General features: G+C 47.2%; 1 protein-coding gene across 1 annotated transcript; it reads left to right on the top strand.

Annotated features, from left to right (window-relative positions):
* Positions 1-357: 357 nt before the first annotated feature.
* Positions 358-12,651, top strand: nutf2 (nuclear transport factor 2). Its single transcript, XM_088938889.1, has 5 exons — positions 358-424; positions 4,764-4,885; positions 6,938-7,009; positions 7,542-7,640; positions 10,937-12,651. The coding sequence occupies exons 2-5, from the start codon at positions 4,787-4,789 to the stop codon at positions 11,048-11,050; spliced, it is 384 nt and encodes a 127-aa protein (XP_088795015.1). The 5' UTR covers positions 358-424; positions 4,764-4,786; the 3' UTR covers positions 11,051-12,651.
* The last annotated feature ends 3,043 nt before the right edge of the window (positions 12,652-15,694 follow it).

The raw sequence follows: 15,694 nt of genomic DNA, 5'->3' as shown, positions 1-15,694 counted from the left end.
TTTAGCTCACGGTGCTGGGTCGCTGCAGAGAGACGCGGAAGTCCCGGGTTCGAGCCACCTATACTTTGGGCCGACCAGATGCGGCAAGGGCGCCCGCCTGAGCCCCCGTTGCGTTACAATATTTATTTTTCTCTCATATTTTGCCTGTCTATTCTGATTTCTTACATGACAATGCCGAGAGAACAATCGCGTTCTTCAGCACCCTAGACCTTACAACAGAAAGAGTCAGGACCTAAACAATTCAAAGATTTTCCGGCCTGCTGCTTGACAGTGCGAATTTCGGTCTGTTGCAAAACTACAATTCCCGACAAGCAGCAGCCCGAAGCCTGCGGACTGAGCATGCTCCGGCCGGGAGGCGGATCGCCTCGGCCGCGCTCTGTGATCGCCATAACTGGGAAACAGTGGTTGCTGGTGTGGGCGCTCGGTAAGTTGTTGTCAGTAACTCGTATACTACATTAGGGGGGTAGAATTAAAAATGCAGCGGCAGGGAGATCCGAATATTAATGTGCAGGCTTCGTTGTTTTCATGGTTTTCAAAAAGAAGAGGATGAAATATGATGATTTTTTGTCAGGCAGCGCTCCGGCTGAAGTGCTTAGACACGCCTATGGTCTAAGGGGGACTGCACTCATATTAGGGCCCCACTGTGGTACAGTACTCTCCGGGAGACAGCTCGGACACAGGGTATTTTTAGTAATTAGGGAAGGGACACGTGTTGATTGTGGGGCTCAATCGTCCTCCTATGTTATTCTCCTCGTCTCTCGAACTGTGACAAATGCCTTGGAAGGAACGATTGATTTATGTGCATGTTTAGGTTAATCAAAAATGAGAACATACTGTAGTAGATCAAGCCCGTCTCTCCTCTGAATTAACCCCTTAACTTTCTTTTGAGGTGCAGCGGGCTGTGCTTTGTGTCCAGGGGTTGCGCCGGGCGCAGCGGATCTAGGCTGCAACTCGAAACACACCCACAGTAGCCTCCTCTTTCTGCGGAGTTTCTCGATTTGCAGTTGTGCATATTCGAGTTTCCAGCTCTTGCCGGCTCTAGTGCACATGAGTGGAACACACTGCAGAGGAGGTCGTCTGAAACTTGAACAAAAAAACAATAAACAAGTTCAGGAAAGATGTTTTATCTCGCCACAGTACGCTGGGATACCCGGTTTAAACGGGATGGGACGGGCGACGAATTCGTTTGACCCGCTCGCTTAAGCTCCGGGAATTTTAGACGCGACCGCCTCCACGCTTCGGTTTTGCTGTATTGTCCTGGTACAACTTACAGTTACCAAGAGGGGCACGAAATGATAGCAGCCCCCAGTCTGGAGTGTCACTCTTCTTGGAAAGAAACCAGCCGAGCTGCAGCAGGGGCAAGAGGAAACAGTGGCTGACACTGTCTTCGGAGAGGAGTCCTTATCTGGCCACAGCAGTGCGGGGGGCCTGTATAAATCTGGGGTCTCCAGCTGCTGCGGAGGCCCAGTCCAGCAGGTTTCAGGTCACCGTTAAATCACCCCCCCCCTTTTTTAAAGAGACGGACCGCTTTCACTGGGATTGATTATGCGGTTGCTTACTTACGGATCCTTTGGGACCACAATTTCCATGCCTATGGGGCCAGAGTTCTTTCGGTGGCACAGCTTGCTTGCTTAATTCATCGGAAACTTAGTCACTCCCAGTTTTCGGAAAGGGGACGACTTCCAGGACCTGGACTGGAGACCCCTGATGTAGACGGTGAAGCCCCTCTCCCCTCCAGGTTGTTTGCCACAGCTCTCCGAGGCTGGTGAAGCCCGGGGAGGCTCGGTTTGTCCCGGCCTTGGTGCCGGACGGGTCCGACGGTGTGGTCGGTGTGAATCTGGGGGAGTGTACATGTACGCACGTACATCTTTCCCCCTGTCTCCCCCTCTCTGGCCGTGCTTCTGCCTGCTCAGCCCAGGACCGCCTGCCTGGGGGTCTCGGGGCGCGAGCTGAAAATGTGAGCCGTGCCCGTCTGCGGATCCGTTCCGCAGGAACAGACTGGCTGCCCTGTTCAGGTGTGATAGCGAGGAGAGCTGTAGCGCTTTTGAGGATGTATTCAGTAGTGGGTGGGAGTCCTGTGCCTGTTACTGTAATTCTTTATCAGGCTGTTAGCACACCCAGTTTTTAAATGAATGGCAACAGGGCTTCTTCTACTGGTATATAGGTAGGCTGGTCAACACAGTAACCACCCTGAATTATGGAGCTCCTTCATACAAGACACGCATCCCCGTGCACTGCGTCAGCAGAGATTACAAGAATAACAGTCCTCACAATGTGACGAGTGGCAGCCCCTGCTCTCTAGCCCTTCCTGTTTAGTTGGTCCTACACCCATGCATATTTCATGAATAAAATTCTTCTCAGGAGTGTGTTTCTGTGCCTTCCTTTCCACACAGCCATGGCAGAGGTAGCGTTGTGCTGAGCACTCTGGTTTTCAGACCAGGGCGATATCCGTGGAAAGCTGATGGGAGGACGCGGATTTTTCCAGCATAAATGCGGATTAGAGTTCCCGGCCGGATTCTGGGAACTGTGGCACACTGTGGATGTCACGTCTGCGGCTGTGAAAACGTTGCATTTTAATGCACAGACCTTAACAAGGTTTGGGAATGAAGTGCTGCTTTGTAGCTGTGTGACTCTTTATCCCCCCTATGTAAGACAACTGACACTGCAAGTCTGTTCCCCACCTCAGTCGGCTCACTTTGTGTCTGGTATGTACAGGCTAATTCCTGCTTCTCCTGCTGCTGCACACTGGTGGTTTGTCTCCTTTTCGAGAGCCAAACGTCTCTGGAATACTAGCTGTGTCCCCACCAGTGCAGCGAGAGCAGTCGGCAAAGACAAGGCAGCCAAAAGCTGGATTGGAGTTTGCTCATTTCTCAGGATTATCAGATGGTTCTGTAACAGTGTCTAGGGTAGCAGCTGTCCATATGTATGCTGGGCTTGTCTCTGTAGGCCTACCTCTGAAAGCAGTGTTAAGAGTCAGAGGATAGAATCTGACAGCTTTGATTTCTCTTCTGGGGCATTAACGGAGCTTTCAGTTACATTTTCTGTGCTTTCCAAAGGCAAGTCTCCTTTTTTGCATTTTAAAAAGAAAAGTGTGAAGAATCATAGTTTGTAAGTCGGTGTCTGCAGTCTTAAAGTTTGCATTCACTTCTGTAGCTGTATTGGTGTATGAGAATAATCGGACTAGAAATGAGAGAAGGCAGTTCTGCCCATTTTGGCCATCTGGTTGCTGACAGATGATTGGTTCAAAGATCTCCTTTGCCGACATGATGGGGCAGCTTGTTCCATACTCCCACAACACTCTGCGTAAAGAATCGCCTTCAGGCCTCAGGGTTAAACACACAGTGTTCTTCCGCAACTGCTACAACTCAGAGAGCCCCATTATTAGGATCGTCTTATGGGGGTGCATTGTGGGGTTCATGATCAGGGGGTGTCCTTCAACTCAACCAGCTAGCGACAGATCTTCACGTGGAAGCTGGACTCATGGTTAGGGTTTTCAGCTGGAGGTTGGCAGGCTTAAATCCTCTTTAGGGTGCTGCTGTCGTTGAAGATAAGAAGTTAACTTACTATTTTAAATAAAAAGGACTACAAGGGAACCTTTCAGGTAAGCTGTGCAGCTGTCATGTAAATTAAAAACAAAGTTTTTTTTTCTTGCAGCGATGCAGAAGTATTTTTCTGGAAGCATTTTTTAGAGGTCTTTTTTTTTTCCATCATCACAGTAAGGTTACAAAGAAAGAATTGTGTTTCTTTTAGCTGTTGACCTAAGGATTCATGCGAAGATAGTTAAGATTACAGCGAGTCAAGGACATTTGACCCACCTAAGCCTGTTTGATAGTTTGTATGTAATGGATCCAAGAATCTTATCCCAGTTTCTTTCAGGATATTCTGGATATCGGCTTCAACAACATGACTGGGGAGCTATAATCCCAAAACCTGATTAAAGAGGAACTATAGTCCCAATTTCTTAAACTGGATATTAAATCTTGGTAACAAAATAAATTCATTGACGGTGTAGAAAACAATTACGAATTTTGAATTAAGCACAAAACCGTGCACTTTGTGAAAGTGCTGTAAGTCGTCATTTTGTTGCAAATCCCTGATCTTGAGTTCCCAAGAATTGTCAGGTGATGCGGCCCTTTCTGCTCACTAGTCGCTGTAATGACTATTGTAATGAAATGTACGACTGTATAAGTACAGGTTGTGCAGCAGACATTTCACTGCAGAAATGTTCCAGCGTGATCTGCATGCAGAGTTAGCGAGTCATATTTGTTGGCAAAACTGTCTGGATGAAGAGAGACGTCTTCACAAGGCTGCGTGTTTACCATGTAATAAGGCTGCTTCACGCCACCGGAGGTTTTGTTGCCTCGTTCTGATTCACAGAACATGGCGCTGCTCAGACGTGGACATTTAGTCTATTTTGTGATGTAAATGGCGGTTTGTCAGGTGACTGTACATGTTACTGTCATTGTGGTTTGCAATGCACTCATCAGTGCTGATTCTTTTTTTAAGCCCGGAATATAAAAATAACTTTGCAGCTCCCCTTTTAAATCGCACTTAATTCCCCAATCTGTGATTTCATTTGGCAGGAGAGGGACACACAGTCCAACTGCTCATTGTCCCCCTTTGTAGAAGTGAGGGTGCAGTAGGTGAAAATGGGGACCGTGGTCACTCGGGGACATGCGGCAGTCCTTGAGTGGTTCTTGTCCTGCAGCGCCCTGCCACGCTGTTGATTTAGCACTAACTGTCTGGTCTTTGTTTCTCCGCAGAGCCTGTTCCTGGGTGATTCAGAATGGCTGACAAGCCAATTTGGGAGCAGATAGGATCCAGCTTCGTGCAGCACTATTACCAATTGTTCGACACAGACAGGACTCAACTAGGAGCAATATATGTGAGTGTGAGAATCCTTTCCATTGTACCTTGAGTCTTCCGAGACAGTAACCGAGCCCTGATCGTTCAGCAAAGTGCATGAAACCTGAAAAAAACTAAGCACCTGATAGCTTAAAGGACATCGGGAAACCCTGACAGGAGTCTTGCAAAGACGTTCCTTACGCAGTGCATCATGGTTTTACCCCCAGGGGAGTGAAGAGAACACAGTGTGGAGACAGAAAAAAAAAACGGAAAGGAAATTAGCAGGTTATTACAAAATGACATTACCAGAACTTTTGTAAATAAAGGAAGAAAGTCCCAGGGTCTTAATTTAAGCAGATTGTTTCTCTGACAAACATAAAGAAACAAAGAGATGTTGCACACTGCAGTATGCACAATTTGCATACATTGGGGAAAGAATAAACCGATGACCTTTTTTGGTCAGAGTTCTTTGTCAGAGCAGTGTTTTTGTCTTGAGTGCTTTAATTCAAGTCTGTACATACGAAATGCATCAGTTCCCATTGGAAGCTCTGAGTCCCGGCTGTGCGTGATCCGTTCACCCGCTGGCATCAGGTGGGCGTCAGCTGGCACCGCGGAGCTTGTGGATGGTCCTGACGGGCGCGCAGTTCCTATCCCCCGCCGGCGCTGGGGTCAGAACCGCACAGGGGGGCCCGCTGAGACGCTAACAGCTGCCGTTTCCAAACTCGGGGGAACAGTGGGGTGCGTTTGTGCCGAGAAACAGGGAATAACCAATAATTCCACATACAGGAAAACATAGAGGATGACCAAAATAAAAGAAGATAAAAACCCCACCCAAAAATGAGTCACCCTCTCCCAGTTCTGTGATTTTACTTCTGCCTACTTATGTTTTAAAAGGGACATTATGTCTTGCATAAACAAACTGGAAAGGTTCTTTATGTGCTCTATGTTTTCCGTTCTTTTGCTGTTTTTAAATTGCAGGATTCACAACAAATATAATTCTGATTTACCCTCAGCTGCGTTTTACTGCTCTGGCATGTTGAATTGTAATTCACATTATGGTCTTTGTAAGTTTTAAGGGAGAAATCTTGAGGTTGTGTAGCCCTTGATGAATGTAAGATGGACTGACCCCATACTTCCCTTACACTTGTGCACTTATCAGCTGCAGGGGGTTTCAGAAACATAATCCCTGCGCTGGGCAAGGGAAGTCTGAACGTTCCTCATGTGACCAGCCCCTGAGCGTGATGCCTGGTGCTCATGGTTGGGTTGGTAGCTGGTGGCGGCTGCAGGAATGGCCATATTGGTGCACATATGGTGTGAGATGTTGGCCAAGCCCCTGGGCGTGTCTCCTAATATCTTCAAGGCAGCAGTGCTGTGCATCCACGCAGTCTCCCAAGGACGCAACTTTCCACTGTAACAGGAACCTGCTCCACTGAATACGGTTCACTACAAAGGACCACACTTCTAAATTGAACAAAATCCCCCAGATCTTGTGGAATTTGAAGCAGTCACTCTGTTACATTTCAGAGCACCTTAATCGCGTCTTTCAGCAAAATCCTGATTAATGCAATTCATCGTGGCGCGAGACATCTAAAAAAAATCTGTAAATGTGTGAAAATGCTTTTTAGCAGTTCATCTTACATTGATGTTACTAACAAAAAGGAATGACTAACATCTCCATAAAAATTCATTTGCAGAATTGCTGAATGGACTCCTCTTAACATTTCTGCCTAATGTAGGTACCACAATACAGCTTTCATTACTGTGATGTTTTCCTAAACGCATCTTTGCATTCAAGTTTTAGATCTTTATTTGACGCACTTGGTTTTGTTCTGACATTCCACATGATTTTTCCGTGCATCGCGTTCTCACGGGCTGATTTCCTACGCGCTCTTAGCCTGCTGTCTGGCACGCAGTGACAGGTGGGAGAGGGCAGTGCTGTGCACTGTGCACTGTGCACTGTGCACTGTCCTTTCCTCCCTCTCAGTCAGGGCACCTGTGGTGAAAGTCTTTCTTTTGGTGTTCCCTACCTCTGTGGCTGCGTGCGCTGTGTGTTGCACAACAGCCTGATCCCCCTGGGCCTTCTCTCTTTCAGATCGACGCGTCATGCCTTACCTGGGAAGGACAGCAGTTCCAAGGAAAAGCAGCTATTGTTGAGAAACTCTCTGTAAGTTCGCTGGGATAAGAGGTTGCACGGGGACCTGGGGTCCGGTGGACGGCTGTTGAGTCAAGTGAGGCCCGTTTCTGATCCAGATCTGCAGTTTGTATTTAGAATAGTGCAGAGAGCCTGCGTTTCAGCTGCAAGCCTTATTCTTAGATCACGAAAGGCAGTTGTTTCAGAGATCAGGGAGAGAGCTGTTCTGAGTTGCCCGGGCTCTGCTGATTGCAATCTACGAATCGTGAAATTGCCCGGGAACAGAAACTGAGTGGTTAGTAGTCCAGGGATTTTGCTCACAATAATATTCAGTCGTTACAAGTCATTACAGTGTCTTATCTGACCCCGCTGCCGAAGTGACAGTGTTAATGTCTCTACACCCCCAAAAAAGCAGAGCCTTGATCGCCATTTTTGATCACAAGGGTCAAAGCTGCAACCTCTAACCAGGCTTTAAAGTCTTTGTGACAGCAGCAGACAAAAACTGAGCCATCTTTGTGGTTTGATTGAGCTGGTCAATCATTTTCTGTTTCTCTTTATTTTGCAGAGCCTTCCCTTTCAAAAAATTGCTCACAGCATAACAGCACAGGACCACCAGCCCACTCCAGACAGCTGTATATTGAGTATGGTAGTAGGCCAATTAAAAGTAAGTGTTCTTATTCTTCTGAGCATCTTTTAAAAGGTACCCTCACATCTCCTTTACTGGACATTAGTGTCCCAAATGTACTGTAAGCAAATCTGCTTCATCACCATTCTTTGAATTCCCCAATCCAGTCCATAACAATGAGATCATTGCAGGAACATTGAAGAATAAATACTTTTTAAGAAATAAACATCCTGATTCTTACACACAAAATCATTTTCAAACAGCCGTCGGTGTGTATTAGGACTGAGTGGACTGTCGAAGGTGAGGTGTTATTGACTTTTCCAAGGATGGTGTTTTCTGGGAAGAGTCTCCGGGCTCATGCCAGCACTTCAGCGGGGCTGGAGTTTTGACGGGTGCGATGCTTCACACAGTCGGGCTGCAGACATTCAAAACATGAGAAAATAAATTGTTGAGAAAACTTTCAGCCTCTCTTTAGACTTAATGTGCTCTAAACTCGGCTCAATACAGAGACCTGGACCAGAGGTCGTAAATGACAGCTGAGTTCACAGAAACGAGGGAGCAGTAAAAAGAGAGGAATCTTGTCTCGGAGGATTGAGAGTGTCTTTAGCCAGTGGCCAGGCTGTGCTGCGGTGTGGAATATTGACAGGGCTCACTAAACTGCCAGCCCCCGGTGGAGTAAGATGAGCCGAGCAGGCCTGGTCTCGCCTGCAGCCTTGCCCAAGTTCCTGAGGCCTTGGGGGCAGGTCTGTGGGGGGTCAGGCAAGGGTTCGAACGAGGGCCTCCTCAGCCAGGCTGCCCCCTCCGCAGGATGGAGAGGCACCTGACTGGCTCCTCTCTTGCCATCGCTGTACTCAGGCCCCCGCCGGTCAGGTCCTGGGCTTCCAGCAGAGCTTTCTGTTGAAACGTTGTAAGGAGGCCTGGGTGTGTACCAGTGAGGTCTTCAGGCTAGGCCTTGACAACATGTAAACGCTCGGCCCACTCTGGCTGGCGCTGCCCGCGCCAGTAAGGATTTGCACACCGTGGGGATGAAATACTGCAGCAGCTGAACAAGTCCTTGATCAAAAGCATGCTGCCTTTGTTCTGTAGATTCATGCTTCGGACATCGGAGCGTTTTCTTTTTTAAAAAAAAAAGATGCACTGATTGCAGGGGGTCACTTAAAGCATGCAAACACATTGGCTTGTTTATAACCATTAACCTGCCAGGGCATTTCTCTAGACGGAAGCTCGTGTTCATTTTGTCTCGTCGTTTTGTCTGTTTTTTATTTTCTCTTAGGATGTAGCCTCCAATATACTAATATATGCTAAGTATTCCCTTTTTTGTAGATTGTACTCCGAAACGTACACAGTCGAGATCTCCAGGTGTTTGCTTCAATGTGCTGCAGGTTGTGCGCTCAGGCACACTTTGCTTTGTTGATGGTTGCGTTGTGTGTTACTCACATGCTAATACAGTGCCTGATGGCAGGTTCAGTGCTATGAAGCCCCTCTTGCAGCATGTGGCCTGGGTTGGGTAATAGGGCAGCACTTGACTCCTTTTAGAGTAGGAGAGCCCAGCAGTGTCATTCTGCACTGCACCAGGGGGAGAGGGGTGCTGTGCTTGTGTAAGAGTGATTGAAGGCTTGGCTACAAGCTGTTTCTCTCTCACACACACACACAACCCCAGCCTGAAGTCCTTGTAGCATGATTCAGGTGCACTGATGGGACAAAAAGCTGCAGTCTGTTTGCCTGTGGCATCCTCACAGGGGGATTCACCAGGCAGCTCACAAGTGACACAAGTTTGCAACAGCCAGTCACGTTTTGGGAACCATCTCACGTGCACATCTAAAACAATATTGTTCAGGAGGGATGGCGGTATCCCTTTTTTCACAATTTCACTTTATATGAAATCAGAATTATTCATAGGTAGGTCAGGTGCATACATACGCATAGAAGGTACCAGGACCAAAGATTTCTCTTTTTAAAGATAATCCTCTCATTGATAATTATTACTATAATACGCTACCAAAACCAGAAGATATTTAATTGACAGCTGACTTTCATGAAACTAAATCAACAGCACTTCTCTATCTAGGTGCCTGCGGTTTTCGTAGTCTCCATTTTGAACCATGTATTCACCAGAGTTGACAGTCGTGTGACCAGTGTGCTGATTGGCTCTTGCTTGGAACTCGTCGCTTGGAATAGGTTGGCGGTCATGTCCGACGGAGGGAATGGCCGGGCAGAGGCGATAGCGGTGACAATAGGTTGCTAGGAAGTTTTCCATGTGGGAAACGTTCCCTGGGGTTAAATGTTGCCAACAGAGTGCCCCATGTAAGCAGGGCCTTCAGGGGCAGGTATGAAGAACCATTATGTAAATGCTTTAGCTCATTTATTCCACACCAGTGTGGCAGAGTTTCATGTGCTCAGTTTTACACTCCTGTTACTAAAGTTGACCCATCACCTGCTCACATGCACCCAAAACTACCCCTGCTTCACCAACAATGTCCGCTGGTCACCAGAACAAAGTCTGCCTTTCAGGTGCTCAGCGGTTCACGTTCAGCGAACAGTAGACAATGTGGTAGCTGTTTATTTTTATATAAAAAGCTGAATTCCTCCAAAGAAGTCTGCCACTTCTTTTTGTAACCCAAGAAGCCTGCCCTTGTGAGATTTCCCATATGATTTTTCTGTTTCGCTTTAACCTGAGATCTGTGTAGCAGCGGACAGAGGAAATATCAGCTGCCCTTGGAAGAGCCCTGGTCGATATTATATAGAAACCTCTTAGTTTTTACATAATGACCTCTGTTGACTTTTCTTTGTAAAATCAGGCTATAGTATCCTAATCAATAAGTACAGATATTTTCTGTGCATCGTACTGTTACTTGTATTGCCGTTGTGCTTTAAGGCTTGTTTTCCTTGTTGTCGATCCCAAGGTTAACAAGCAGATGTTTTAAAATTGTATTCCGCTTTGAAAAACGTGACCTTCGCTCGTGCCAACTGCTAGGCGCGTCCTCCTGCTGTGATTTTTTTATTGTATCTTTCCCTGTGCCCTCTAGCGGTGCCTGGTTGTAGTTTTTGTCTGCCCCTGAATCCATGTTCACACCCATCTGCTGTACTCATTAACACAGGGAGGCACTGCAGTAAAAAAATAGTCAGTATTTTCACTATGACAAACTGATAAAACCACTTTTTGCAGCATATGCATGTAATACTTTGTACTTTCTTTTATTTAGATGCGTGCCTATATTGAAAAGCTGGAATCTGATGAACTAGTGTAGTGAAGTGCGTGTGGAGGTGCTGTTACTCTTGTAGCTCACGTGTGGACTGATCTGCGCGTTTCTACGTCTCTTGCTGTACCGCCGCAGGCCGACGACGACCCCATCATGGGATTCCATCAGATATTCCTCCTGAAGAACATCAACGAGGCCTGGGTGTGCACCAACGACATGTTCCGGTTGGCGCTGCACAATTTCGGCTAAACGCTCCGGCAGGGGAGGAGGGGGAGGGGCGGAAGGGGGGAGGGGCAGGGGGGGAGGCCACTCCCACCCCACCCCTCCCCCCGCCGCCGCCGCCACCACCACCGCCACCACCACCACCCTCCCGTGATCATCCACGTCTCTCTGAGGTCCGCCTCCGCCACTGGATTCCAAGTATCATACACAAACCCGAGCCGCCAAGCAGAGCCGCGCGAGCGCAGCCTTCCCTCCCCGCGTCCCCGCGCCCGACCGCCGCTGTCTGGGGGGTGTGTGCTCCGCCCTTGTGCGTGATGATTGGAAGCCAGCATAGCCGCCGCCGGCCGTCTCCGGCCACAGCCCCCCGGCCTCTTCTCTTCCAGTTCTCCCCCCTCTCGGTCCTCTGTCCCCAGTCCCAGTGTGCGTTGTTACCAGCATGCCTTAGAGAATCAAGTACACACCAGGCCTGTTCTTTTTTTTTTTTAAATTCCCTAAACTTTTACTTTTCTCCGTCATTGTACGGACAGGTTGCTCTAGCGATCCAAAGATCTGAAACTTAGCCAATGTGTGCGGTCAGGGTACCCCCCCCACCCCACCCCACCGTTCCCTAATCCCATTAGTATTCCTGGGTCTGTCCGTTCTGCGCAGCCATGATTACTGAAGCCACATACACAATAAAACCTTGCCATTTTTTTGTTAATCATGGAATCTTCCTATCTTTCCTCCTGTCATCTCAGTATTGTCGCTTCGGACTTGTTTTTGCCCTCTCCTCGCCCACCTCCGCCCTGTTTAACTGTTTGATCGTGCAGCGCAGAGACAGGTTTCTTTTCACAAAGAGATAGAGATCCACGGACATCTGGGTCCCCCCCCCTCCCGGCAGCCACGCCTTCTTAAACCTCTCAAGACGCGAGCTGTGACCGGGGGGGGCGGCTTCGATCGGCCGCCGGCCGCCTAGAAATCAAACTGCCGAAAAAGAGCTGGGGAGTGAGCTCTGATTTTCCGGCCAACGCCACCACGAACGAAAGAGCCGCTGGTACCTGAAGATGTTTCCTGAGGAGGACAAGACTAACTGCTCCGGTTAAAGTTCATTTCATTTTCCACAGCTCCACCCCAGTTGGTCCTGTTCCTCATGTTTCTGCGTTGTCCTTTCCTAGAGACTTGTAGTTTGCTCTTCATACCAACAGACTGAAGTGCCCTGTGGGACAGGTGGTGTTTTAAAGTAGTGAAATAAGAACTGAGGGCACTCAGTTCCCTACCAGTGTGAGGCTTTTTTTCCCCCAAAAATGTCACATGAAAAGCAGAAGGATGGTCTCGGCCTTCAGCGCTACAGGGTTCACCTGTTTGTCCATGCTTTTGTGGGAGAAATGCTTTTTGTTCCTGTTGTTTTGTTAACCTTTTTGCACAACTGAGGGAGGAGAAATACAAACTGAATTATTCTGGACTGGATCTCATTGCTAGCTTCATATACACTGGGAGTTAATGGCATTGTGGTACAAAGGGTAGTTTAAAAGACATAGGGACTTGACTGTAATAAGCCATTACATGGGTTCAGTTACTGTTTCTTTAAATGGAAGGGGTTCTGTGGCCACATGTTAGTGAAGGAAATAAAAAACTGAAAGGAAACCCAATTAAAGTGTTTTAATTGTAATTCTGACAACCTCAGCACAACACCCCAGCTATTAAGAATAATCCGTACACCACACAAGCCCATGAATTTAGTTTTTTTTCCGACAACTGTGTTGCCCAAGGTTTGGGGTACACTGAAACATGACAATTGTAATAGGCTTAAATTACAAAGGCTAATATGACTCCTCTTTATGACTGTTGTAATGAACATGATAGCATTGGCAATTAAACCTGCAAATGTATTGCATGAGTGCACTTGGCAGAATACTATCACAGACTAGTTTTTGTTAATGCTGTCGTATACTCGTCCTGGTTTTCACTGAGGTTCGGCATTCGTTATGACAATGCTGAAATCAATCCATTGATTTTACACACGGCTCCTACTTGGAAAAACCGTTCATATGAAGCCTCCGTGTCGCTCGGACTCAGCTCTGTGGAAACGTTTAGTGGTGATCTCATGCTCGTTACGATCGCTTTCTCGGCTCAATCCACCGCGCTCTTACAAATGTCCAATTGTATTAGTCCAACTCCCACTAGAGACCTCTAGTGGCGTCTGTTGTCACTACATGTTTGCCATCTACATTGGAGAAACAGGAAGGAGACTCGGAGACCGCTTCAGAGAACACGTCAGGGCTGTGAAGATTAAAGATCTCTCCAAGCCCATTGTTTCTCATTTCACCTCTGACGGCCACGACCACTCTAATCTCTCCGTCTGTGTTCTCAAAGACGGTTTTCCGAACTCATACATCAGAAAGACCACCGAAACTAAAATTATTCTGCAGCTAGGATCACACATTCTCCCTTCCCTTAACGACAGACTACTGTTCTTTTAAATTTTCTCCATTCATTGGAAGTTTAATTTCACACCTCTTTGCACCCATTCTGACTTCACACCTCTTGATTGGCCTCTCTTTCTGTCCCCTACTCCCGCCTCTCACTCCTCCTCCCTCCCAGCCTTTGTTCTCCCGCTACTTTACCTTTGCCTACTACCCTGTCTCTCTCACACCTGAAGAAGGCTCCACGGCCGAAACGTTGTGTTCTCTTTCTTCTTTTTTTCAGCATGGAATAAACCTATTACTTGTTCCTTTGCAGCCTACGCATGCTGACGCAGCTACCCACCTGAACATGTTTGTATAGGCCAACTGCGCAGATGGAACCGGTACACCTTTCACTAGGCCTGTAAGTGGTGTGTAACTGTATAGTTATAGTTTGAACTGGTGTAAATGTTTGACCATTTTCCCTTTTGAAACTGCTGGTGTACAGAGACCAGGCGCGCTAGCAACGTCATACTTAACAGGCATACTAAGACAGGTAAGCTGTTACGATTTTTTTCACTGCGCCGACTGAAACATGACCCACGCAAAATCTTCATCCACATTTCTTTGGCCAATTATCTCCAAACGTTATGGGTGTATTTATAGGACCAAGATAGCTGCCTGTCATTTCTTTTTCATTCTTGTACATATACAGACCATGACACTTACAGTAACTCCTAATGTTTAACAATTAAATCACCAAATAATTCCCAACGTAGTGTTCCTGTTCAAGGGCTGGTTAGCCAGTTCACTCCAGCCTTGGTAGGTATCACTCAAGTGGTGATAAAGTTAACATGTATAGTGAAATGGGTTTCCTACAGGAAATATAATGACTTTGTACCTTTTGCACCCACAATACGTTATTTGCCAGCGGCCATATCACCCTGCAGCTCACTGGAGCTCAGCAGGTGTGAGCCTGGTCAGTACCAGGATGGGCGACTCCTGGGAAAGCTCAGGTTGCTGCTGGAAGAGGTGTTAGTGGGCCCAGTAGAGGACACTCGCCCTGTGTGGGTCCTAATGCCCCAGTGTAGTGACGGGGACACTATACTATAAAAAGGCGGTGTCCTTCGGATGAGGTGTAAAACCGAGGTCCTGACTCTCTGTGGTCATTAAAAATCCCAGGGCGCTTCTCGAAAAGAGTAGGGGTGTAACCCCGACATCCTGGCCCAGTTTCCCCTTGGCCTTTACCAATCATGGCCTCCTAATAATCCCCATCTATGAGCTGGCTTCATCACTCTGTTCTCCTCCCCACTGAGAGCTGGTGTGTGGGGAGAGTACTGGCGCACTATGACTGCCGTCGCATCATCCAGGTGGGGCTGCACACTGGTGGTGGTGGAGGGGATCCCCATTACCTGTAAAGGGCTTTGAGTGGAGTGGCCAGAAAGGTGCTATATAAGTGTAAGGAATTATTATTATTGCCATCTTGGCAAAGCGCACTGTGCCAGGAACTGCCATTCCTCAAAAACTGGCCAAACCCTATCGAAAGGCTCCCAGCCTGACGAGGTTTCCTTATTCTGTTTCCCCTCGGTTTATCTGCAGTTCGCTCTCACTGTTAAAACGGGGACAAAATTGTGTGGAAGATTTCAGAACTACTGGCCGTTTTTTTATCCATGTAAAACAAAAACACGTTCACTTCAAGTTCAATCAAAAGATTTGAATGCCATTTTATTTATTTTTTTCAATATATTGCATGTAACTTGTGTTTAAACAAGGGCTATACAAGCAAGTTTATCAACTGATTGAATGCCTTGCAGAAAACTCTTGCACAGCACACACGGTGTAGTTAATCCTGCAGAAAACAAATTCTGCTTTCTGGTAAATTTAGAAACGACACCCTGGCTCTTTTTTTATCAGCACTGTCTTAGGAGGCTTTCCTACGCAAATGCCAATAAAGCTGCATGCTTTGATGAGGCACATCACATGCACGATGCAAAGCAACTTCACTGCTCTGTTGTTACTGACAATGTCACAGCGTGGAATTGAGGTGAAGGTCTTCCTTCCGCGGACTTGTACATTTTAAATTAATATCGTATTTTACAAACACCCACAGTGAAGGAAAACGACGAATGCCTGAATTTATTCCGCTCAGCAGACAAATACTGCTGCTAAGTCGCTAAGGTGGCCTCTGGGGCAGAACGTTAAAAACTGGGACAACATCGTCCGACAACTTGGTCATTAAAAACCCCTGATCAAAACCAACTCTTTAAATGGTGAAATTTTTTAAATTGCC

Source organism: Atractosteus spatula, chromosome 21 (genome assembly GCF_055471065.1).
Source record: "Atractosteus spatula isolate fAtrSpa1 chromosome 21, fAtrSpa1.hap1, whole genome shotgun sequence".
Lineage (NCBI taxonomy): Eukaryota > Metazoa > Chordata > Actinopteri > Semionotiformes > Lepisosteidae > Atractosteus > Atractosteus spatula.
The sequence above is the reverse complement of the archived record's forward strand: the minus strand, read 5'-3'. Positions and strand labels throughout refer to the sequence as shown.